This window comes from Sebastes umbrosus, chromosome 16 (assembly GCF_015220745.1).
Source record: "Sebastes umbrosus isolate fSebUmb1 chromosome 16, fSebUmb1.pri, whole genome shotgun sequence".
Taxonomy (NCBI): Eukaryota; Metazoa; Chordata; class Actinopteri; order Perciformes; family Sebastidae; genus Sebastes; species Sebastes umbrosus.
The window spans coordinates 721,938-747,355 of record NC_051284.1 but is presented as its reverse complement, the minus strand read 5'-3'; the positions used below and the strand labels follow the sequence as shown (position 1 = coordinate 747,355).

At 43.8% G+C, this 25,418-nt stretch overlaps 1 protein-coding gene across 3 annotated transcripts in view; it reads left to right on the top strand.

The window, feature by feature from the left end:
- LOC119504417 (peroxidasin) overlaps positions 1-25,418 on the top strand; it is a 100,791-nt gene that overhangs the window by 63,289 nt on the left and 12,084 nt on the right. For all 3 annotated transcript variants that reach the window (XM_037796497.1, XM_037796496.1, XM_037796498.1), the window contains 9 exons: positions 1,810-2,085; positions 3,846-3,958; positions 4,363-4,519; positions 9,031-9,139; positions 12,230-12,387; positions 18,649-19,655; positions 20,093-20,589; positions 20,857-20,991; positions 22,707-22,915. In XM_037796497.1, the coding sequence (XP_037652425.1) occupies positions 1,810-2,085; positions 3,846-3,958; positions 4,363-4,519; positions 9,031-9,139; positions 12,230-12,387; positions 18,649-19,655; positions 20,093-20,589; positions 20,857-20,991; positions 22,707-22,915 (2,661 nt within the window). The remainder of the gene's footprint in view (positions 1-1,809; positions 2,086-3,845; positions 3,959-4,362; positions 4,520-9,030; positions 9,140-12,229; positions 12,388-18,648; positions 19,656-20,092; positions 20,590-20,856; positions 20,992-22,706; positions 22,916-25,418) is intronic.

Here is a 25,418-nt window from a genome sequence, read left to right as displayed (position 1 = left end):
CTCTCTGTAAGGACAGAGCTCAATGGCCTCTCCATGCCACACAAATTTGATGAATTTCTTTTTTGCAACTCTTAAGGGCACTTGTTCCAGACCTTGCATGTAAGCTCATTGACTAACAATGTGTCTATTAGTGTGTCTCAATCATTTTGAGATTTTCATATTGACAAAATTAATCTTTATATTGCTCACATTACCCGTTAGGTTTCCCCTAACTGACTTATCCCCCGGTACTGTACTGTATCTTCAGCAGTACTGGTTGGGAATCAGGATCCAATAGCTCCCTAAGGGGCCATTCACATGCCTGGGTCTAAAACGCGCGGAAAACGCCAGCGGTGTCGTTTTTCTTTTTTTCTTCAAGGTGCTTGGGAGGTTGCGCCCCTGTCGAGCCTGCCGTTACTAACAGCCGGGTCAGACGGGGCACGTCGACAGCGCGTGGTGGCTGCCTCGCTGAACTGCTGCGTGTCTCACGTGTGTGGTGACTGCTGTCAGCCCTTTCTTTCTACACAGAGTTTATCTTTCATAATGGCCATTTCATTTCATTATAAATGTCATTTATATTATTTATATATAATATATATATATATATATATATATATATTATATAAATAATATAAATATAAATATATATATATATATATATATTTAGACGGAGAAAGGTTAAGAAGCGTGTGCTAATTTGTAAATAATAGTAATAATTCACCATTAAAACCCTGTACTTTATTCATTCATGGAGCTCTGCAAGTCACTGCATTTTCCACCACACTGTCCTGTAAATATTTCAGAATAAAAGCCTTGTGTTAACAAATGAAGGAATTCTGTCCAAAGAAAAAAAAAATGCTCGAGGGCATTTTGAAACAAAATCAGGAAGTGTTAATTTAAAAATAAATCTTTACTTTTTTCTATGTCTGTGACATATTCTACAGATACAGACATTGAAACTGTAGTAATGTTGCTTGTATAATGTCATTTTACAGTCAAAAGAACATTTTCACTGTCTGTTGCTGCTGTGAACCGCATGTGGCACGCGGTAAAATAAGCGAGACCTCAAATCTCTAGAAGATTTGAGGTCCCAGCTAAGCCGAGCCGTGCCTGAGCTCCGCATCTCACGTGGGCTGTGTGGCTGCTCTAACCTGTTAACATGGACGCTGAAATAAAATCAACAGGTTCTGCAGCCGCCACGCGCTGCTGACGTTCCCTGTGTGGCCTGGCCATAAGCACCCAAAACATGCGTGCTGCGATGAGGATGGAGTAGTGGTAATTTAGCTGGAAGCCTCACTGACTAAACTAAATACAAGCAAAACAAAGATAAATGCATTTCCAGCATGATGATGAGGGTAAATCCCTCACAGTATCCGTTTCTCTGAGTCAATTTGGCTCACCTTTCAACCGGATGTTATAACGTTCTGGGAGAAGACAGGAAAATAGTCCGTGGGACAGATGGTAAAGCTCTGGGTAGCCCTGCACTAAAACGATTCACTTCTCCTTCATATATTTACCGTAGACTGATAATTACTGAAGAAAGACAAGGTGTCTGCCGGCTGTGATTGGTTGTTCCTCATCAAATGACATGCGGTGCGCGCTGCAGCGTCCCGAAATATAGGTGCTTGGGAACGCTTGCGCGTCACCCACGCGTTTGAACACGCCTGCCTCACGACTACATTGACAATGATGGATTTGAAAGTGAAAAAGACGCGCCATGTGTACGGCCCCTAATGTGTCCTCAGCCTGCCATGGCAAGTAAAGGCTACTATGAAGCAAAATTTCATTGTCATACAAAATGAAACTGCTGTTTTTCCCTTCTGCCCCCAGCAATCCCCCAGTTCACGGTCACGCCACAGGACCAGTCAGTCCTGGAGGGTCACACAGTGGACTTCCCCTGCGAGGCCAGTGGTTACCCCCAGCCGGTGATTGCCTGGACACGTGGGGGCAGCCCGTTACCCCTAGACCGCCGCCACGTGGTCCTGGCTTCGGGCACTCTCCGCATCACTCGGGTGGCGGCCCACGACGAGGGCCAGTACGAGTGTCAGGCGGTCAGCCCTGTGGGGACCGTGCGCACCGCCGTGCAGCTCAGCATCCAGCAAAGAGGTGAGGGTGTAGGGCAGAGCTTCAAAATCACCAGGTGTACTTGAAGCAAAAAGAGTTCACGTGGGAGAGAAGATCCAACATAACATAACGGTAACACGGTAGCCAACGGTAACGGTTCACATGGTAGCCAATCTGTTCTTTAAGACAGATGACTGAATAGTGTGGCTGAGACACTGCTGTTATACACAGGCTGTTATTCACAGGCTGTGCGTGCGTGCGTGCGTGCGTGCGTGCGTGCGTGCGTGCGTGTGTGCGTGCGTGCGTGCGTGTGGTTCATTTGTGTGGGTAGGTTTTTAATATTGTTTTGCATATACTGTATTTGCAATGTAAATGTGCTGTACTATTGCACTGTACTGTAATACATTCTACATGTGCTGATGTGTTTGCATGTGTTTTTGTTCAGAGGAAAGCATATAGTGGGTGTGGCTTCTTTCTTGTGTGCAGGTGTGTGTGTGTGTGTGTGTGTTTGTGTGTGCGTGTAGCTGAAATTACAGGCCTGACATAGCACAGGAAAGCATGGCAGTCTGTAATCCTGTGATGACACCATGTTTTTCCATGTAGTAATGGCTGTTAACATGGCACAAAGTACACGTTGCATAATGGCCCCTCAGCGCTGTACAAGCCCACAACCATGCTGGCAGTGTGTGATGGCTGCCTCATTCTGAGAGCGCTGTGCAGAGGAATAGACAAAGCTTTGGAAGAGAGTGAAAGCAGGGGTTGACAGGATGTGTAGCATGTCTCCATTCCCATATCCCTCTGAACTGTTTCGGAGCGCCGATTCTATTCCAGCCAGGGACCCTTGTTGCATGTCACAACCCCCTCTCCCCCTCCGCCTGCCTCTTCACATTTCCAATAAAGGTGAAAATGTTGTTTGCTGCGTTCCCATCCCAGATTTAGGTAGTGGCAACACATTGCCTGCAGCTTTGCTGCTGTGTACTCTACACTGCATTGAAGCCTGTGTTTTACAAAGTTCAACTTTGATTTAAAAGCAGTTAATTAGTGTCAGACTACTATGAAACTGCCTCCCACCCCACATTGTGTTTGTAAAACTTGTAGGATTTTCCCATGGCCAGGTGGCTCACTGCTGCCCGCTGCATGGGAACCACCAAGGAATTTGAACACGGTGTGTGGGGGGGGAACATCCACCCTCTCCCATCCAACACCTCAGCTGAGGAAGGGTTGCAGTATAACACAGTGACTCACTTTAGAACAATGCTCAATACCGTGTGTGTTTGTGGTGGTAGGGGGAGGGGAGGTTAAGTGACTGCTGACCTACTCAATCTTTGTACACAGCTCTTTTCACTTCATGTAATCAAAAAAAGGCGTGTGTCTGTATATGTCTCACGCCTGTGTGGTAAAGTTCATCATTTAAAAACCAAAAAGTGATGGAGGGAAAAAACCCTGAAAACCAGTTTGTGAATTGCAGCATAAACTTGTTCCACTATGCTGCCACATGAAGCGATGCATTGTCCTGCAATTCTCCTTTCAAAATACACTATTCCTTCATCCTCCTTTGAAATCCACAGCGACTTTAAGATGTTTAACGTTCTGCAGCTCAGTAATAGAGGAAAGAGAAATAGCGACTGCAGTGTAACACAAACACTGTGAGCACATGCAGGACACTAAAGATACGTCTCAGGGTTTCATTTCTGCTCTGATGGATTACAAAATGCAGTTGTTACATGTACAGTACTTTGAGCACTGGTGCATAATCATTAACACATGCGTATTTGTGTGTGTGTATGTTTTAACTCATTCAGTAACGCCTGTTTTCACAAATGCTCCAAGGGACCTGACGGTGGAGTCTGGCCAGGACGTCCAGATTCCCTGCAGCGCTCAGGGCCAGCCACAACCCGTCCTCACCTGGAACAAGGTTAGATGATAAGAGAAGGTCCTGTTGGCTGAGTCCCCTCGTCACCACAGAGGTCATGGGGTTAGACAAGAGGAAAGGGACTGGGCCAGGAGATGGTGTGGGGTCACTTTATTTGTCATTAATTCAGATAATGACAATAAAGTAACTCAGTGATTCATATGTTTAAGTTACTCAGCTTTTCTTAGATACAAGTGGGGAGGGGGGGACTTTAAGGAAAATAGTTAGAGCACCACTGATGTAAACTAAACAGCTCAGTGGACTGACAGAACAGGTCCCATCTGTGAGGCTCTAAATCTCTGTCTCGTAGTCTGCTACACACCTCCGCATGCTAGCTCCCAGGGTCATGACCTCTACCCTTTGCCCCCCCCACCCCACCCACCACCACCACCATTTCTGTCTCCCAGGATGGTGTACAGGTGACAGAGAGCGGGAAGTTCCACATCAGCTCTGAGGGTTATCTAGAGGTGAAGGACGTGGGCACTGCTGATGCTGGACGCTACGAGTGCATCGCCCGCAACCCCATCGGCTACCAGGTTGCCAGCATGGTGCTGACTGTCACAGGTAAAACACAACTGATGCTGGCAGCTCATACGCACTGCTGCTGTTCTTTTTCACATTCTGTTTGAGGGGCAGGTTCATTTAGTTCAGCTCTTCTCAACCACTGGACGCAGGGGGTACTGTTAGATGAACCTCTTAAAACTCTGTCGTCCAGAGGTCGTAGCGGGTTCAGTTTTAAAGCTAGAGTGAAGATACTGGTATCATATGAAACTGTAGAGAACCTGATGAATCCATTGCTACCAACCATCCTAGCTTATCTGGAAGAACGCTAAATAACGTTCCGAGGTTCTGCTAGGAAAAACATGGCATGACCATTTTCAAAAGGCTCCCTTGACCTCTGACCTCAGGGTATCTGAATGAAAATGGGTTCCAGGAGTCTCCCATTTACCGACATAGCTAACGTTCTTGGATGCAGTGACACAAAATAGAGCAGTTTTTGGAACAAAAATGTGATGTTGAAGACAACCCTCCACCAGCAAAAGCTCCGAAACATGTGGTGAGGAATTCTGACGTTGGATTTCTATATTGGCATGCAGTGATGGGTGAGGATAAGCTCAATATTCATGTTGGTCATTACAGCTGATAGTGGCATAACACATACAGTGGAGTTAATAAGTATTTGATCCCTTGCCGATTTTGTAAGTTTGCCCACTTACAAAGAAAAGAACGGTCTATAATTTTAATGGTAGGTTAACTTTAACAGTGAGAGACAGAATATAAAAAAAAAATCCAGAAAATCACATCATATAAAAGTTATAAATTGATTTGTATTTTATTGTGGGAAATAAGTATTTGATCCCCTAGCAAAACATGACTCAGTACTTGGTGGAGAAACGTTAATGGCAAGCACAGAGGTCAGACGTTTCTTGTAGTTGGTCACCAGGTTTGTGCACATCTCAGGAGGGATTTTGGTCCACTCCTCTTTGCAGATCATCTCCAAATCCTTAAGGTTTCGAGGCTGTCGCTTGGCAACTCGAAGCTTCAGCTCCCTCCACAGATTTTCTATGGAATTAAGGTCCGGAGACTGGCTAGGTCACTCCATGACCTTAATGTGCTTCTTCTTGAGCCGCTACTTTGTTGCCTTGGCCGTATGTTTTGGGTCATTGTCGTGCTGGAAGACCCATCCACGACCCATTTTCAGTGTCCTGGCTGAAGGAAGGAGGTTGTCGCCCAACATTTCACGGTACATGGCCCCGTCCATCCTCCCTTCGATGTGGTGAAGTCGTTCTGTCCCCGTAGCAGAGAAACACCCCCAAAGCATAATGTTTCCACCTCCATGCTTGACGGTGGGGATGGTGTTCTTGGGGTTATAGTCAGCATTTCTCTTCCTCCAAACACGGCGAGTCGAGTTGATGCCAAAGAGCTCGATTTTGGTCTCATCTGACCACATCACCTTCTCCCAAGCCTTCTCTGAATCATTCAGGTGTTCATTGGCAAACAGACGGGCCTGTACATGTTTCCATCTTGAGCAGGGGGACCTTGCGGGCGCTGCAGGATTTTAAACCATTACGGTGTAGTGTGTTACCAATGGTTTTCTTGGTGATTGTGGTCCCAGCTGTCTTGCGATCATTAAGAAGTTCCTCCCATGTAGTTCTGGGCTGATCCCTCACATTTCTCATGATCATCGATACCCCACGAGACGAGATCTTGCGTGGAGCCCCAGACCGAGGGCGATTGATGGTCATTTTGTGTTTCTTCCATTTCCGAATAATGGCACCAACAGTTGTCTCCTTCTCACCAAGCTGCTTGCTGATGGTCTTGTAGCCCATTCCAGTCTTGTGCAGGTCTACAATCTTGTCCCTGACGTCCTTAGACAGCCATTTGGTCTTGCCCATGGTGGAGAGGTGAGAATCTGATTGTGGACAGGTGTCTTTTATACAGGTAATGAGTTGAGACAGTTGTCTTTTATACAGGTCACGAGTTGAGATTCGGAGTACTTTCTTAAAGCGAGAGGACTAGTCTAACCGGTCTGTGGGGGACAGAATTCTTGTTGGTTGCTAGGGGATCAAATACTTATTTCCCACAATAAAATACAAATCAATTTATAACTTTTATATGATGTGATTTTCTGGATTTTTTTTTAAATATTCTGTCTCTCACTGTTAAAATAAACCTACCATTAAAATTATAGACCATTCTTTTCTTTGTAAGTGGGCAAACTTACAAAATCGGCTAGGGATCAAATACTTATTTCCTCCACTGTATGTATAGCCCAGTTTCTCTCTTATTTGGGAAGGTGGTCCTCAGTTGTACATCAGAAGTGGGCTTTAAGGTACAAAAGGTTGAGAACCCCGTGCCGGTACTCCTGTCTGCTTCTCCAAACTCCATCTACTGTAGGTACTGACTATGGAGAAGTACCTCATACAACCCCACTTCAAAACAATCCCTTTAAATCCTGAGTCAAGTTAATAAGAATCATTTGACACATGTTAACATTACCATCAATATTGCATGCAGAAGACACAAATTCGCTGCAGAATGAAAATACAGCACTGAACTTTACGCTCAATGTACAATTTAGTGACACTCCCTCTTTCCATGCAGCACTAATGTGGGAAATCCATGTCCGAGCCATTATCTTTGATTTCTGTGTACATATCTTCCAGTCACAAAGACGTGTAAGTGAAGCAGGAAAGTGTGAAAGGAATGGTTAAGCTGTGAGACAGGTCAGCTCTTCCCTGTGTGTGTTGGTGTTTCCTGCTGAGAGTTCTCAGGTCTGACCACAGCACTCTGCTGGTGAACCATAAACTGTGTCCTTGTGTTCAGTTGTTGTTGGACTCTTTTAGTCCTCACTGCAGAATCTCACTGTGTCCAACGGCACACTAAGATGAAGGAGCGTGCCAGAAATGTGTTCACTCCAACTTCAGGAGGGAAGCTCCAGTGCAGCACCTTAAAAGGTTCAGTCCCTTACAGCAGAGGTTTTCAAAGTGGGGTCCTTGAGGGAGTTCCAGGGGGTCCCCAACAAAATGGGGAGTCATTTATTTTCATTATAGTTACATCCATAAGTTACACAATAACAGAATGTATGACTGTTGTGGTCATGGCTTTCGTACTCTTTCTGAAATTAACCATCTAAAAGCATAAATGCTATCAGATGGGGGACTCTGAGACAAAATCGGATCAAATGGGGGTCTAATTTGTGTCAGTTTAGAGGTCCTTGATGTAAAAAGGTTTGGGAATCACTCACTGACAGTAACCTAAGCTCTATGTCCTGACCACTGTTAACCTCATGTATGTATGTTAGAGCAGAGAATGTAGTGGCACTGGGTTGTGTAAATAGCAATAATACTTAAAACTATGTTTTTTGTAATCAGTTAAAGGTCCAGTGTGTATGATTTCAGGGGGATCTATTGGCAGAAATGGAATAAAACATTGATAATTATGTTTTCTTTATTGTATAATCACCTGAAAATAAGAATGGTTGTGTTTTCGTTAGCTTAGAATGAGCCGTTTATATCTACATAGGGAGCGGGTCCTCTTCACAGAGCCGGCCGCCAGAACAGACAAACCTAACACTGGCTCTAGAGAGAGCCATTCACGTTATCACTAGGGCTGTCAATTGATTCAAATAGTTAATTGCTATGAATCGCAAATTAATCACACATATTTTGATCTGTTCAAAATGTACCTTAAAGGGAGATTTGTCAAGTATTTAATACTCTTATCAACATGGGAGTGGACAAATATGCTGCTTTATGCAAATGTATGTATATATTTAATATTGGAAATCAATTATCAACACAAAACAATGACAGATATTGATCCAGAAACCCTCACAGGTACTGCATTTAGCATAAAACAATATGCTCCAATCATAACATGGCAAACTGCAGCCCAACAGGCAACAACAGCTGTCAGTGTGTCAGTGTGCTGACTTGACTATGACTTGCCCCAAACTGCATGTGATTATCATAAAGTGGGCATGTCTGTAAAGGGGAGACTCGTGGGTACCCATAGAACCCATTTACATTCACTGATCTGGAGGTCAGAGGTCAAGGGACCCCTTTGAAAATGACCATGCCAGTTTTTCCTCAGCAAAATGTAGCGTAAGTTTGGAGCGTTATTTAACCTCCTTCGCGACAAGCTATTATGACATGGTTGGTACCGATGGATTCATCAGGTTTTTTCTAGTTTCACATGATACCAGTATCTTCACTCTAGCTTTAAAACTGAGCCCATTACAACCTAAAAGTCACGAGTTGCATTAATGAGTTAAAGAAATTAGTGGCGTTAAAACGAATTTGCGTTAACGCGTTATCACATTAACTTTGACAGCCCTAGTATTCACGGTTTCCGTCGGTCCCTGTAGTTCTTCTACACGCCTGGCACATGGGAGAAGTTTCCGTTGGTTGCAATCTGCAACCTCAGCTCTCGATGCCGCTAAATCCTACACACTGCACCTTTAAATGAGCAGTTTAATTGAACTTTAGAAAACTGACTGATGACTGATGACTAACCCGAATGACTTGTATATGCCCCAATAAAGTCTAATCAGCCTGTCTGTGTTCCAACAGTTCCTGCAGTCAGCAGAGAAGGGGACACCTTTGTGAGCACATCCATAGAGCAAGCCATCCGTAATGTGGACAGTGCTATTGAGTCAACAAGGAGACGTCTCTTTGATGGGTAAGTTATGAGAAACACACACACACACACGCACACGCGCACACACACACTCGGGTCTTTACACTCAATTCCCTCAAGTGAGTGAATCATCAGCCATGTTGTTCATTATGTGCTAGCGGTAAGGAATAGTGTAAAATGAAAGTTGCACATCCTATTGCCAACATATGTAATGGCATACGTAAATCTGATAGTAACATTTTAGTGCACATTAAGATTGTGCTTAATATTTACATTTCACAGCACACACTCACATTCCTCCATATGATGCCGCATTTCCACTTGGCACATGACTTGCATGTTCTAAGTCTGAATCAGAGCATTTGGTGAAAGAGTGTGGCCATTCAGAAGGGCCGCTAATATTGCTGCCCTTTCCTGTTTCAGTGCCAATCAGAATGCTCCAATTAAAAGCGGTGCTTAGGGACAGACATTCAGTCCCAGATAGTTATTCTGACAGCTGCAGTGGCTGCTTTTTAACAGCTTTTCATTACATCTTTATCAATCTCTTCTTCATCAGTGCATCAACGTAATCGGGTTTTCGGGATGAAAGTGATTGTGAAGTTTTCGTTGCACTCTGTCACTGTAAGAGATGGAGGTGGTTTCAGTATAGCTCAGAAGCGTTTCCATCCTGTTGAATGATGTGGTTACCAGCTGTGTTTTTCTTGGCATGCACTCATATGCACTCTGCCCACACATGCATGCACAAATACAGTGCACAAACACACATAGACACACATGAAGAAGAGAAATGAACACACAGCGGTAGCCTGAATTGAAATGAGGGGATTTCCAGCTCTCTTTAATGACTATCACAGATTAAGAGGCAGCCTCCTCCTTGGCTGATGGCACCGGGGTCTTTAAACACGGTCTGGAAATAACAGAGAACCTGAATGACACCGGAGAATGAGAGCATATGAGGAGAAGAGCTAGCAGCACTTGTTACTCTGATCATAAAGCACATTGGCTGTGGTGCTGCTCAGCGTCAGACTGTTAGACCCTGAGTGTTGTTTCTTGACGGCAGCAGCTGTTCATTATAGAAACAAATTGCATCTGTGTCGGCAGCTTTTTCAAATTATCAAATGTGATTAAGTCATCTGATTTCCCACACGACAAAATCAAAGTGCAAACACACCTCTGATCAGTCTTGGCTAAAGTTCTCCCAGCTTCACACTAATGATGGTGTTATCAGCTGTAGGAGGAAGAAACATGTCATTAACCACTGAAAGACTTCATGTAGAACACTCCAGTCCTGATCTGCAAATACTGTGTGTGCTGATAAAATAAAGATGTATTACACTACACTATGATAACGTTTAATAGAATATCTATTTATATCTTTATATTAGGGCTGTCAAAGTTAACGCGATAATAACGTGTTAACGCAAATTTGTTTAAACGCCACTAATTTCTTTAAAGCTAGAGTGAACATACTGGCATCATATGAAACTAGAAAGCCTTTTATTTTAGACAGAGAAAGGTTAAGAAACGTGTGCTCATTTGTAAATAATAGTAATAATCCACAATTGAAACCCGGTACTTTATTCATTCATGGAGCCCTGCAAGTCATTGCGTTTTGTACAAAACTGTCCTGTACATTTTTCAGAATAAAAGCCTCATGTTAACAAATGAAAAAATTCTGTCCACGGAAAAAACATTTGCACGCTTTTATTTTGAAACGGAAACGGTAAAAATAGGTGAGTCCTCAAATTTCTAGAAGAGACACAGCTCCGCATGAGCCACTGTATGGCTGCTCTAACCTGTTAAAGTGGATGCCGAAATAAAAAAAAAACAGGTTCCGCAGTGTGTCCCGGCCGTAAGGAATCCATCGGTACCAACCATGTCATACTAGCTTTTCGCGAAAGAGGCTAAATAATGTTCCAAACTTATACTAAATGTTGGCGAGGAAAAACTGTCATGTCCATTTCCAAAGGGGTCCCTTGACCTCTGACCTCCAGATCAGCGAATGTAAATGGGTTCTATGGGTACCCACGAGTCTCCCCTTTACAGACATGCCCACTTTATGATAATCACATGTAGTTTGGGGCAAGTCATAGTCAAGTCAGCACACTGACACACTGACAGCTGTTGTTGCCTGTTGGGCTGCAGTTTGCCATGTTATGATTGGAGCATATTGTTTTATGCTAAATGCAGTACCTGTGAGGGTTTCTGGATCAATATCTGTCATTGTTTTGTGTTGTTAATTCATTTACAATAATAAATATATACATACATTTATATAAAGCAGCATATTTGTCCACTCCCATGTTGATAAGAGGATTAAATACATGACAAATCTCCCTTTAAGGTACATTTGGAACAGATAACAAATGTGTGATTAATTTGCAATTAATCCTGATTAACTATGGACAATCATGATTTTAATCGTGATTAAATATTTGAATCGATAGACAGCTCTAGTGTTGAATATATGCATTTGGAGTGTGTTGCTGCTGTACCAGATATCCAATAAAAAGCTACTTAGCTCAATAGATTTTTGCCAAAAAAACAAAACCCATTAAGATGTCAAATAAAATGTTCATATTTCAATAGTAACTCTGCTTACATGTGCATTTTGTCATGATCTAAATGTGCTTGCCAAATGAGAAAATGTATGTTTTTAGCTTTTCCTCTTGATCTGGGTAGAACACCTGTGGATCTGGCTCGGGTTTTAATGGTTTGACATACCCTTAGGTCCAAGTTGAATGCATGTTTTAAAAACTAGCTTTAGGTGATAGTAAAGCAGGCCATTCGACTTCAATATGGAACAACACATAGTCATGCACTTAAATTCAGCTAGGAGTGAAATGACTGAGATGTTTGTGCCTGTTTTGGGCTTCTCCTTGTTTGAACTCTGACCTGCTCCAGGTGCAGTAAAGACATGTTGTGGAGCGTCAGAGAAAGATCTGCCTGCTTTTCCTGCCCTCGAAATAACAAGAAGAAATGTACCCAGAAGAATGTGATTTAAACATGACATTTGAAATTGATCCTTTCTTTACACAAAACCTCATATTCATTGTCTCTTCATCTCTCTTCATCACTCTTTGGTTCTCTCCCTGCTCCCATCCACCATCTCTCTATCCCTCATCCCTCCAGTCAGCCTCGTACTCCAGGAGAGCTGCTGGCTCTTTTCCGGTACCCACGTGACCCCTACACAGTGGAGCAGGCCCGTGCCGGGGAGATCTTCGAGCAGACTCTTCTGCTCATCCAGAACCACGTCAACCAGGGCCTCACGGTCGACACCAACGGCACCGGTGAGTCCAATAACCAAATATTCCAACCAGGCTGTCGTACCTTTTGTTACTTTATACGTGATCACATGTCTCACTGTGCATGTGTCTGCAAATGTATAAAGGCTGTAACTATTATATGATTTAATACGTCCGATCTGCTGTGTGAAACGTGGCTCTACACACTGACACATAAAGGACTGATAAAATGAAGCCAATCGTTAAAGAATCACAAAAAAAACCCAGTAAAGGTACCACCTTTTATCCAGATTTTTAAGTATTGCGATTCTACAAGTATTTTGATTTGATATGATGATTTATTGCATTTTTTGTTAACTTTTCTAGTTAACACTAGACCATGGGAAAAAGTTGAATCATAAACTTCAAGGGACTTCTTTATCTGACGGTTTCTGCTCGCTACGGCCGGCCGACTGCGGTTTGTTTTTGTTGACGGATACGGAACGGATACGGAACGGATACGGAACGGATATGACGTCACGTTACTCAGACTACAACAATAAAAGCGGTAACTTTCTTCTGCCTCAGCATAGACTCAAATGAAGCAAATATATCGCTTCTGGCATTAAAAAACTATATCAAAATTGAAATCGAGAAAATCGGGTTATATAGGTGAATCGATTTTTTTGTTGGCTAGAGAGAACAACAGCGTAAGGGAGATGTGACGGAGATGACAGCATGGAGCATGAAGCTACTGACCTGCTACTTTCTGCTGCAGACTGTCTGAGACTGTTCTCCTTGGCTGACAATAAATCTAGTTGAAATGATGTGGAAATGCATGTTGTTGATTTGATTTGATAGACGTAGGGGTAGGCTATAGCAGTGGTTCCCAACCTGCGGTCCGGTCCACGCCAAGAAGATGTGCCAGAATTTGTCTGCTCTGAGGTTGTCAAAATTAGATTTGCACATGTATAACTAAAATCATTATGCAGAAGTCTGTATATATAACTATTTAAAAAGATACATACTGTATATATTTTGTTACTTAGTAGGCCACATTGTGTTTGAATCCGGTATTTGTGCACAGTTGCAGATAAAGATCAGACTACACTTATATAATGAGTATTATACTATTTGTTGAATTAGATTCCTGTGGTGGCTGCATAGGATTGTTTCTGACTCGTGTGATCCAAACATTTCCAATAACTCCAGTGTTGTAAAGTCCAAGAGTCAAAATGTATAGAAAAAACAGAGATGTAATCATTTCCAAAACTCACAGGTTTTTATCTAAAGAAATATTCTGCCTTAATCCATATTTGTTGGCGTTTAGCCTTTCAAAACAAGATTTCCACTGTAGTGTAAAACTGTTCTCCCACTCGCCGAGCACAAGGGGAGGCACGCACCTGTATTAACAGGAGGGTCTAGCAGCAATCTAACAACACCACAAATGACATTTTTATAACCACAATAACAAAAATCTATTTGAGCTCTAATATTATTATAATAAATGAATTAAGTCATTAAAAAAAGATATCATATAATGCATCTGAATTCGTTTGGCAAATCTGTGAAGACGTCATCACTTTATTTATGTTGACGAAACTGACGAGATATATACATTAAAGAAAGTTGATTCATTAAAAAAAGGCTAACTCATTTAATACACTGAATAGTTTGGAAACCACTGGGCTATAGGGTGCAATTTAGACATTCTGAGGCTCAGACCGTTGCTGGGAGGGAATTCTAGTAACTGGACCTCTTTGAACAGTTATTGAATACCCCTGGTGTAGAGACAGGAGACATGGAGATGGATATGACATGCAACAAAGGTCCCCAGTCGAAATGGAACTGTGGATGTTTCAGTTATGTGAAACATTTTGCTATCAGGGCACACCAAGCTATGTCTTCTCTTTTACATTAATGATTGTGAGAAACCCTTCCCTCTAATCAAGACACTATAGATCAACTCTTTTTTGCACGTTAAACCAGCCCAGTTGCTGTTTGTTTGCTTTATTCACAATATTTTTTGAAATTGTCAAACTCCATATTTAAGTTTTCTTGATAAGTTTGCTTGTGATGATTAAATTCACACTTGGGCTTAGTGAGTGACACAAATGAGCTTATTTTTCTACACAAACCAAACCATGGCAACCACGAACAATGAGCTGTTGTGTAACACCGACCTTCTAAATTTCAAAACCACTTTGTTTAACTTGCTTCCTATGAAGGAGAGTGTCATGTCCTTCCAGGCATCCTGTGTCTGAGCGCTCTGTAGCTGAAGAAAGCAAAGCACTGCTACTCTCTGGTCGGGGTGTGAACGGCCCCGGAGGGCCCATGGGAGTCTGCTCTCTGGTTTACTGCCGTTGCAGGGTGGAGCCTTTGGCGCACAATTGCTGTTAATTATGCTGCATTCATAGCATGGGGAATAACCACTGGAACAACTTAATACATGGAGGAAATGATTAATATGTTTGCATTTGAAATAGTCTGATGTCATCAAGACAAAATTCATCTTGTTTTCTGTGGATCAAGTTGCTCCTGAAAATAGAGGTGGAAGCAAAGTAGCAAAAGAAAATTCACTTCAGGTTGCGATGCAAATTTGCATCTTCAGATTCGCGTGGAGTTCAACTTTGGTGAACTTTCAAGCAAATATTGCCACCAAATATTACCCTGCAGGAAGGTGGCGTATTGTCGGATTTTGAATGAATGCAGCAGAAGAGGCTTCATCCTGTCTTCTCTGCTTGGTGTGTGTGCCTCGGTCAAACTGACACATCGATAACAGCACACAACAGCCACTGCACAGCAGAGGAGAGAGAGGAGCAGGGGAACACTGATTAAAATCACCCAGCGATGTAACAACCTGTTCTCATCTGTCAAATAGGTCTGCTTTGTATCTGACAGAGCCAGAGGGGGACTTGCGCCTCAGTATCAGACGCCGAGGGTCGTGACAAAGCGGTGGTATTTGACAACCTGAACGGGCTGCATGCCCTGCTTATTGGCTGGGGGTTACACCCTCACGTGGGGCCTAAAGGCTGTTTGCTGACGGCCAGAAGAGCAAAAGCAAAATAAGAAGAAAAGAGAACATCCAGGCAGAGGCCTGCAGGGTCTCTGCAGAAACAAACACCACCACACACTTCTAGTGGGGCATCAGTGATGATTGAGAGTAGGGATGCACCGATACCACTTTTTTTCAGACCGAGTACAAGTACTTACATTTGGGTACTCGCCGATACGAGTACTTCTCTGTGCCAAAAGACCCTCGTTAACAACCAGCTGGAGGGTGTGAGCGACACACGGCAGGCTGGGGAGTCCCGCATACGAGGCGGTGCGCCGCCACCGGCTCTAGGTCGGCTTGGAAAGGCTCGCAGCCGCAGCTTTACAGCGCTCTCCGCCCGGACCTCGCCGCACCGTGGACAAAGGGCCTGCTGCGACCTCTCTCCTCGCCGGGGAGGGACGGGGCCCCCTGCTCCCGTTGCGACTGTTGACCGTGGCGGACTGTCCTCAATGCGCCCCAACCGCGTTGTGCCGTTGAAACACAGACCAAGGAGTCTAATGCACGAGCGAGTTAGAGGGTCCAAGCAAAACAATGTCCCCCGCAACCCTCTAGGATAATCAGATGTAGCTAACGAATGGATGGATGGATGGATGGCTGGATGGATGGAACATACAGCATTTTATTAAAGTCTCACTATGGATTCAGTAAGAAGCTCCCATCCAGGTTCCTAAGCAAAGTCCCATGCAACCAGTAATTCAATTCTCAAGCGCTCTATGAATTACCATGTTATTGTGAGCAACATTTGGCTGAGGATAGGCCCTCCATCTGTATGCCATTTTCTCTAAAGCATGACCCGGGGCGTAGAGACATAATCATGGAGCAGTTGACGAGGAGCCCGTAAACACTTTTATTAGCTCTCTGTCACACCACACTACACTTAACCTACAATCACTGCCGAGCAGGACAAATTTTGAGGTGGTGTGTGCCGGTGTACAGATTGTCTCAATTATGCATGCGTGTGGGGAGATAGGGAGAGCATGTTTATATGCATAAGCATCTGTTTTTATTTGCGTTCATATATGCGTGGAAAATGGCTTTATGGTGCATGAAAGTAGTCATTGTAATGGAGGGTTAAATTGAACAGCACAAAGGTCAGATTGGCTGCTTGTGCACAGAGTCTGTTTTGGGGGATGATGTCTCATATGTTTGGAAAATGTTGGCTGAATCAAAGAAACAGAACAGATTTATAAAGAAGAAGGAGAGAACTAATAGAATGAAAAAGAAGAGTTGCAGGTTGTCAAGAGGGTGGCAGTTAGTGTTGGAGGAAAAAGAGAGGTAGGGGAAGAGAAACAGCTCTGTGAAATATGAACAGAGAGAGAGAGAGAGAGAGAGAGAGAGAGAGAGAGAGAGAGAGAGTGTGTTTTCATTACTTATGCCAACAACCAAGTGTTCATTGTTGCACTGGCCCCAGACCAGCAGAGAGCTTTCTGCCCGTCAGCAGAAACAAACCTGCTGTTTTTATTGGATCTCTATTTTATCTGTGAGGGCAACGCCACAGTCTCCCCATTCTCTTCATGTACACATTGACATACAGAACCACACACCAATGAAGTGTAGAAAGTGAGACAATAGGTGTGTGTGTGTAGGAGGGTTGGAGGGGGGTTGAAGCTGGTAGCGGGTTTTGCCATTTAGACAGGAAGTCGCACCTAACCCTCATTGAGGTCGGCCACACACACGTAACACTTGTTCTCATGTATAACCATAACACCATATTGCTAACACATCACAGACCTACACACACACACTCATTGGTATGCTGCACATTGGGAGCTTTCACAGAGGTGCTCTCACATATCAGAGCAAGTCAGGGCAGGTTAGTGAAACACTGCAACTTGTGCCCTCAGGACAAGAGGTTCTTTCTGCTCTCTGTCTGCCATTAAAGTGTTTGATGCATGTATGTCAATCATATTAACAGACACTAGGTTACTGTATATCCTAATTGATGGCTTGGATGATGTTGTACTTGAAATATTTGCAAATCAAAATTAATTTATTATCACTAGGGCTGTCAATCAATCAAAATATTGAATCGCAAATTAATCGTACATTTCTCATCTGTTCAAAATGTTCCTTAAAGGGAGATTAGTCAAGTATTTAATCCTCTTATCAACATGGGAGTGGACAAATATGCTGCTTTATGCAAATGTATGTATATATTTATTATTGTAAATCAATGAACAACGCAAATCAATGACAGATATTGATCCAGAAACCCACACAGGTACTGCATTTAGCATAAAGCAATATGCTCCAATCATAACATGGCAAACTGCAGCCCAACAGGCAACAACAGCTGTCAGTGTGTCAGTGTGCTGACTTGACTATGACTTGCCCCAAACTGCATGTGATTATCATAAAGTGGGCATGTCTGTAAAGGGGAGACTCGTGGGTTACCCGTAGAACCCATTTACATTCACTGATCTGGAGGTCAGAGGTCAAGGGACCCCTTTGAAAATGGACATGTCAGTTTTTCCTCGCCAAAATTTTGCGTGAAGTCTGAAGCGTTATTTAACCTCCTTCGTGTCAATCTTATTTGACCTGGTTGGTACCGATGGATTCCTTAAGCTTTCTAGTTTACTATGATACCAGTATTTTCATTCTAGATTTAAAACTGAGCCGCTATAACCTACAAATCACAAGCTGCGTTAATGCGTTGAGAAATTAGTGGCATCAAAACAAATTTCCGTTAATGCGTTATCGCGTCAACTTTGACAGCCCTAATTATGAACATACAATTGAATTTCAATTTTCTATGAAAAAAAAGTTCAAAAAATGTTTGTCAATACTGTCAATTCTAGCCCTTAAGGCCTTTACACACTGGAGCCGTGACAAGTAAACCACACAAAATACTCTCCTGCTTATGTCTAAGGCTTTTATTGTGAAAGGTAAGAACAGAAGGAGTTCATCTGGTCTGCTATGTCTTTATCAAGGTTGAAAGGAGTAATAAAGTTGACCATCTCGGTTGGGTCTATGGAGCCTCCGTGTTAGCTAGTATGACATGGTTGGTACCAGTGGGTTCCTCAGGTTCTTGAGTTCCAGATGATGCCAGTATATTCACTCTAGCTTTAAAACTGAGCCGCTACAACCTCCGAATGATTGATTGCTTTAATGCATTCATGAAATTAGTGGCGTTAAAATGAATTTGCGTTAACACGTTATTATTGCGTTATTATTGCGTTGACATTGACAGCCCTAATTATCACACATGTAAAGCCTGTTAACTCTTCTGTATCAGCCTCTGCATGTGTTCAATCTATGTTGCTTTCCCACAGCCTTCCGCTACAACGACCTGGTGTCCCCTCACTTTCTGGATGTGATCGCCAACCTGTCCGGCTGCAAGCCCCACCGGCGCTTCAACAACTGCTCTGACATTTGCTTCCACCAGAAGTACCGCAGCCACGACGGGACCTGCAACAACCTGCAGCACCCAATGTGGGGCGCCTCGCTCACCGCCTTCGAACGACTCCTGAAGTCGGTCTACGACAACGGCTTCAACCTGCCGAGAGGCGCCAATGAGCAGCTGCATAACGGATACAGGCTGCCTCTACCCAGGCTGGTTTCCACCGCCATGATCGGAACGGAGACCATCACGCCTGATGACCGCTACACTCACATGCTGATGCAGTGGGGTCAGTTCCTAGACCACGACTTGGACTCGACAGTGGCGGCCCTCAGCCAGTCGCGCTTCTCTGACGGCCAGCTGTGCACTCAGGTCTGCACCAATGACCCGCCGTGCTTTCCGATCCAGTTCCCAGCCAACGACCCACGGCAGCTGCGAAGCGGCGCCCGTTGCATGTTCTTCGTCCGATCCAGCCCTGTGTGCGGCAGCGGGATGACCTCTCTCCTCATGAACAGCGTGTACCCAAGAGAGCAAATCAACCAGCTGACCTCTTACATCGACGCTTCAAACGTCTACGGCAGTTCACGCCATGAATCTGAGGAAATCCGTGATTTGGCCAGCCAGAGGGGTCTGCTCCGGCAAGGTATCATCCAACGAACAGGGAAGCCTCTTCTGCCTTTTGCTACCGGACCACCCACTGAGTGTATGAGGGATGAAAACGAGAGCCCAATCCCGTGTTTCCTAGCTGGAGATCACCGTGCCAATGAGCAGCTTGGTCTGACCGCCATGCACACGGTGTGGTTCAGGGAACACAACCGCATAGCTACAGAGCTACTGAGACTGAACCCCCACTGGGACGGAGACACCATCTACCACGAGGCCAGAAAGATAGTGGGGGCCCAGATGCAGCACATCACCTACAATCACTGGTTGCCAAAGGTAACAGCTGTCATCTTAAAGCCCCCCTCTGGGCTATTTTGACATTTCTGTGATATTTCATTTTTTTTTAGTCGTTTCCTGACTAAGTTTATTAGACAAACTGTTTGCCAACATTGTTTTGACAAATTACTTAATTTTGTGCTCAAAATTTAAAAAAACGGCGGACCACGGCAACATGTCAACATGTCTATCCGTTCTCCGGTGCGCTGTGACCGGTGTGCGGCGGTGCGGCTCCTCGGTGCAGCATCAGTCTGTTTCTCTGTTATGATGCTAAGTCTCTTGTTATCTGATTATATCCATGGTTAAAACACAAAGAAAGACATTCATTAATACTGATACTGTAGTAGCAATGAGAAGAAGAAAGACATTCATTAATAGTGATACTGTAGTAGCAATGAGAAGAAGAAAGACATTACCTTCCCTCTCCTATCTCCTAGATCCTGGGTGAGGCAGGCATGAAGCTGATGGGGCCGTACACTGGTTACAACCCCAATATCAACACCGGCATCCTCAACGCTTTCGCCACCGCTGCGTTCCGCTTCGGGCACACCCTCATCAACCCGATACTGTACAGGTTAGACGAGGACTTCCAGCCCATCCCCCAGGGACACATCTCCCTGCACCGGGCCTTCTTCTCCCCGTTCCGCATCGTGAACGAGGGCGGGATCGACCCGCTGCTTCGCGGGCTCTTTGGTGTCGCTGGTAAAATGCGGGTTTCCACACAGCTGCTGAACACAGAGCTGACGGAGAGGCTGTTCTCCATGGCCCACTCGGTGGCTCTGGACCTGGCTGCCATGAATATACAGAGAGGAAGGGATCATGGGATACCACCGTACAATGACTACAGGTCCTTCTGTAATTTGACCTTGGCTCACACCTTTGATGACCTGAGGAATGAAATTAAGAATCCTAGTGTCAGAGAGAAACTGCAGAGGTAATTATACACTCAAGATGATTATTAGAATTTTCCATAACTTGGCTTGAGACCAGTTTCCTACAAATGAAGCCGTGTGTTATCTGTGGGCTATGGTCATGCCTGTGAACCGTCTAAAGACCGTCTTTATACGGGTCTTGTCGTCATTTTGAGACAAATCATGGTTGGACTGATATTCACTTCAGGGAAGCATGTGCTCCGTAATAATTCTGGATTGTAATATCTTCACATAGTTTCTTGTCCCTGACTGTTTTCCCTGTGTGGCAGGCTGTATGGCACTCCTCTGAACATCGACCTGTTCCCTGCACTGATGGCTGAAGACCTGGTCCCTGGCAGCAGAGTGGGGCCCACCCTCATGTGTCTGCTGGCAACTCAGTTCAAACGTCTGCAGGACGGAGACAGGTACAGTAAGATCACAGCACATCTTCCCTCAGCCTTTACAAACACGGTGGCCTCGATGCCCCCCCCACCGCACTGCCCCAGCTGATCCTTTCTACGCCTCTTTCCTGTCAGTATGGTTTTTAGACACCAGTGTCTTTTGTGGAGATTCTGTGTTTTTATTGGGCAACATCAAGTGAACCGCTGTGCACATAACCAGTTCCATTTGGAGCCTGGTATGAACAACTGTAAAACCAGGCAAGTGTTTGGGCCGTGATGCGGCTGCCGGAGCTGATCTCGGCCACTCTGGATAATGCTTGTGATTCTACCAGACCTGCTGCAGTGCATTTCAGAAACGTCTCTCTGCTCTGCTTCGCTAAAACTACACACCTGGTCCAGTGTGGCTCCTTTGCTGGTTGAGCCAAAACCGGCTCCTTCACCTTCTGCACGCCTTCTCTTACTGTATATGAAATATAAATGAATAATTATGAGAATGGATGAATTTTAACAACTAAAACAGCCACAAATCTTGATCCATATCGTTCATAACTGGACTTTTACGGTATTAACTTTGTCTGTAGGCGACAGCACAACAAAGTAGGAAATAACAGCAATAAACAACTTACAAATATTGGTAATTTGTAGACACTGTTTACAAATCAATTGGGCTGTCAACTGATTAAAACATTTCATCGTGATTAATCACATGATGGTCCATAGTCACAATTGATCGCACATTTTTTATCTGTTCAAAATGTATCTTAAAAGGAGATTTGTCAAGTATTTAATCCTCTTATCAACATGGGAGTGGACAAATATGCTGCTTTATGTAAATGTATGTATATATTTATTATTGTAAATCAATGAACAACACAAAACAATGACAGATATTGTCCAGAAACCCTCACAGGTACTACATTTAGCATAAAACAATATGCTCCAATCATAACATGTCAAACTGCAGCCCAACAGGCAACAACAGCTGTCAGTGTGTCAGTGTGCTGACTTGACTATGACTTGCCCCAAACTGCATGTGATTATCATAAAGTGGGCATGTCTGTAAAGGGGAGACTCGTGGGTACCCATAGAACCCATTTACATTCACTGATCTGGAGCTCAGAGGTCGAGGGACCCTTTTGAAAATGACCATGACAGTTTTTCCTCGCCAAAATGTAGCCTAAGTATGGAGCGTTATTTAACCTCCTTCGCAACAAACTAGTATGACATGGTTGGTACCGATGGATTCCAGCTATAACCTAAAAATCGCAAGTTGCGTTAATGCGTTCAAAAAATGAGTGGTGTTAAAACGAATGTGTGTTAACGCGTTATGATTGCATTAACTTTGACAGCCCTAGTAAACACCAATACATGGTTTTGTTAGTTATATTATATATTAAAAATAAAATCATCCATAACCCTTAAGTTAAATCTATTCTTTCTGTGGTTTTGTGTGATGGTCTTGCTGCCCTGGTATTTGGCCATTGTGGCCTCAAAAAATGTGATACACCCAAGGCCAAGTGGCTTAGCCCCTAAAATGATGACATTCCAGGCCTGGTATGAATTAATATATCTGTTACATTTTATTGAGCTCATTTATTTAGCTGATCCTCTTAAATGAGTGCAACAGTAGAACACCCTGCTCTGACATCATCTCTTTTAGGAATCAAGTCAAATAAAAGCCGTAGAGCATCCTCACCAGGTGGCATCATCTTCCCTTTTTTTCTGTCTGTCTTGTTCAGGTTCTGGTATGAGAACCCGGGCGTGTTCTCTCCTGCCCAGCTGACCCAGTTGAAGCAGGCCTCTCTGACCCGGGTGCTGTGTGACAACGGGGACAACATCACCCGCATCCAGCAGGACGTCTTCAGGGTGGCCGAGCTGCCCCACGGCTACGGCAGCTGTGACGACGTCCCTCAGATCGACCTGCGCATGTGGCAGGACTGCTGTGAAGGTCAGAGCATTTTACATGATCATGCTTTATGTCACTCTAACATCTCAATGTTTTGTTCAACCCCATCTGCATACACAAGGATAGATGATTAGAAACACCTTTCAATATGAAGCAGTCTAATACAACACACTAACCTCAAACATGATCATGAAACAACTCAACAAAAAAGCTTGACAAGAGGTTATTATTTTGGATTACAATTAGTGCACCGACTGGAATTTTCTTGACTGATTCCCGTTTCCGATGTTTTAAGAGTCTGACCTGTCAAATTCCGATTTTTGCCCCCCCGTTGTGTTAAAGCCTTAAGGGCTACAATTGACAGCATACACAAACATTTTTGTAACTTTTCTTTCATGGAAAATTTAAATTCAAATGTATTTTCACAATAAAACAGTTAGTTCTTCCAAATGTTTTTAAGGTTGTTCCTCCACGGCTTATTTTGGACTTGCAGGTGTCACAAATTGCGAGTTTTATGTCTTCTTCACTCACGCTGAAGAACTTCCACATCCACGACATGATGTGTGTGTGGCGCTGTGTGCGTATTGTAAAACCGTGATACGGCACAATAATATAGGTAAGAACCTCACAGCTCATAAGAATAACATCGAGCCCATGCCTGTCATACTTGACATTTTGTTTTACAAAGTTATGAAAGTAATGTTTAAGCCAAGATTGATGTTGCCTTCCACACTAAAGAATGATGTCACTTCCACACAGTGAGGCATACAGCTGATGAATTAGATAACGGTATATGGGATTGGTACTCGGTATCAGGACTGAAAACGCTGGATTGGTGCATCCCTACTTAATACTGTTAAGAACCTTTGAACATCCCCTCCGCTTGATACGAAACCATGGTTACGAAACGTTACGACAGTTTCCGTCATGAGAAGTTCGTCCCAAAACTAGTTGCTGTATTTATACCGACACCTTTAAGAAGGCTGCTTCATTCAGCTGTGAGTGGGACTACAAACAGAGTTCACTCCGTATTGGAGTAGGAGTGGGCAGGGTCTGGTGTGAGAAAGGCCCGTAGTTTAACAGTACAGGAAGTGGCCTAGATGCTTCCGTCACCGGCTTACACTGGTCCAGGATCTGGGATGTTATGTCAAATTAAAGCCATACAATATCCTCAGCCTTTGTTTCCCCTTGATAACATCTTCCTCAAGGCAGCCTGGCCTCACAATAATCACCTGTTGTATGCTGCAATTTAGAACCCCCCCCCACCCCCTTAAATAGACTGCAATGTACTTGACAGCGCTCCTGTCTGCACAGCTCATGTCAAATAGATGTCACTAGTGTGAATGTTGCTCGACTGTGTATGAAACTTGGAGGAAGAGATGAAGAACAAACATTGTTTCAGGCTTCAGGACCTCATAATGAAAAGGAGATTTGACTGTGGAGAAACAGCATCTGGGATCAGTTCTCTGTGGCCTCAGAAAGGCAAACTTCCTTCTGTCAGATGTCCATTTTGTCGTGTTGTGAAATCAGCGTCAAATAAAGTTTGAAGTCAAATGCGGTGAATTGTCGTGCCGTTGCTACCCTGCTGGATCGCCCCTCCACTGAAACACTCATGACATAACCAGTGTTGTACTTCTCACAGACTGCTCCCGCTAACTGTACGCAGAAGAGATTGTATTTGGAGTTAAGTCCTGGATGTTTAAACATTCCACCCGTGGGTGCAGCTGACAAGGAGATGAATGAAGAGGCACCCCCGGCTGTTATAATAAGCATTAGGGTTTCTACTGATTGTTTGCCTTCTATCATTTATGTGGAGATGTGATCAGTTGTGAACTGAGCAGATTAGAATAGATAATCTAAGGAATTTAATTAATTAAATTTTAGGAACTAAAAGCTGTGCAATGACGTTTTACAAAACTAGTGGTTCCTGTCTCCTGTCTCCTGTCTCCTGTCTCCTGTCTCCTGTCTCCTGAGCTTTTAGGAGCAACATGATATACCAACATTGATTTCTTAAACTCAAGATGTCAGTAAATTGTTGATGTTTTAAAAACAGCTCCAGTATCTTCTGGGTTGTTAATGGAAAATACTTTTCAGTGACATAACTTTTGACTGTAAAACATGCAGCCACAGCCTCCCTACTGCACATTGTTCCATTTAATCACGAAAGAAGTGTTGAGTGAAAAGGAGCAAACAGATCACATGGCTGAGTATGCCCTCCAGAGTCCAACCACAAACAACTCTGATTTCATATATATGGGCTTCAGCCACCAATGTTACTAGAGTCAATAATATTCACACAATGACCACTTGACGTGATCATAGACTGTATATAAGAAGTGGACGTAGTCACCGTGTGACTTCCACATCCATTGGGCCCATGGAGCAGGCGTAGTAGCGTCCACTCGGTCACGGGTCACAGCCGTCACGCTGTCTAATGATTTAAGTCTATTCCAGTGTTTGTACGGGGAAGTTGATTCACCACAAAAAAAGTAATCCGTTGATTTACAATGTAAGTCTATGGGGAAACAGTCTTTTTGGGCTCAAT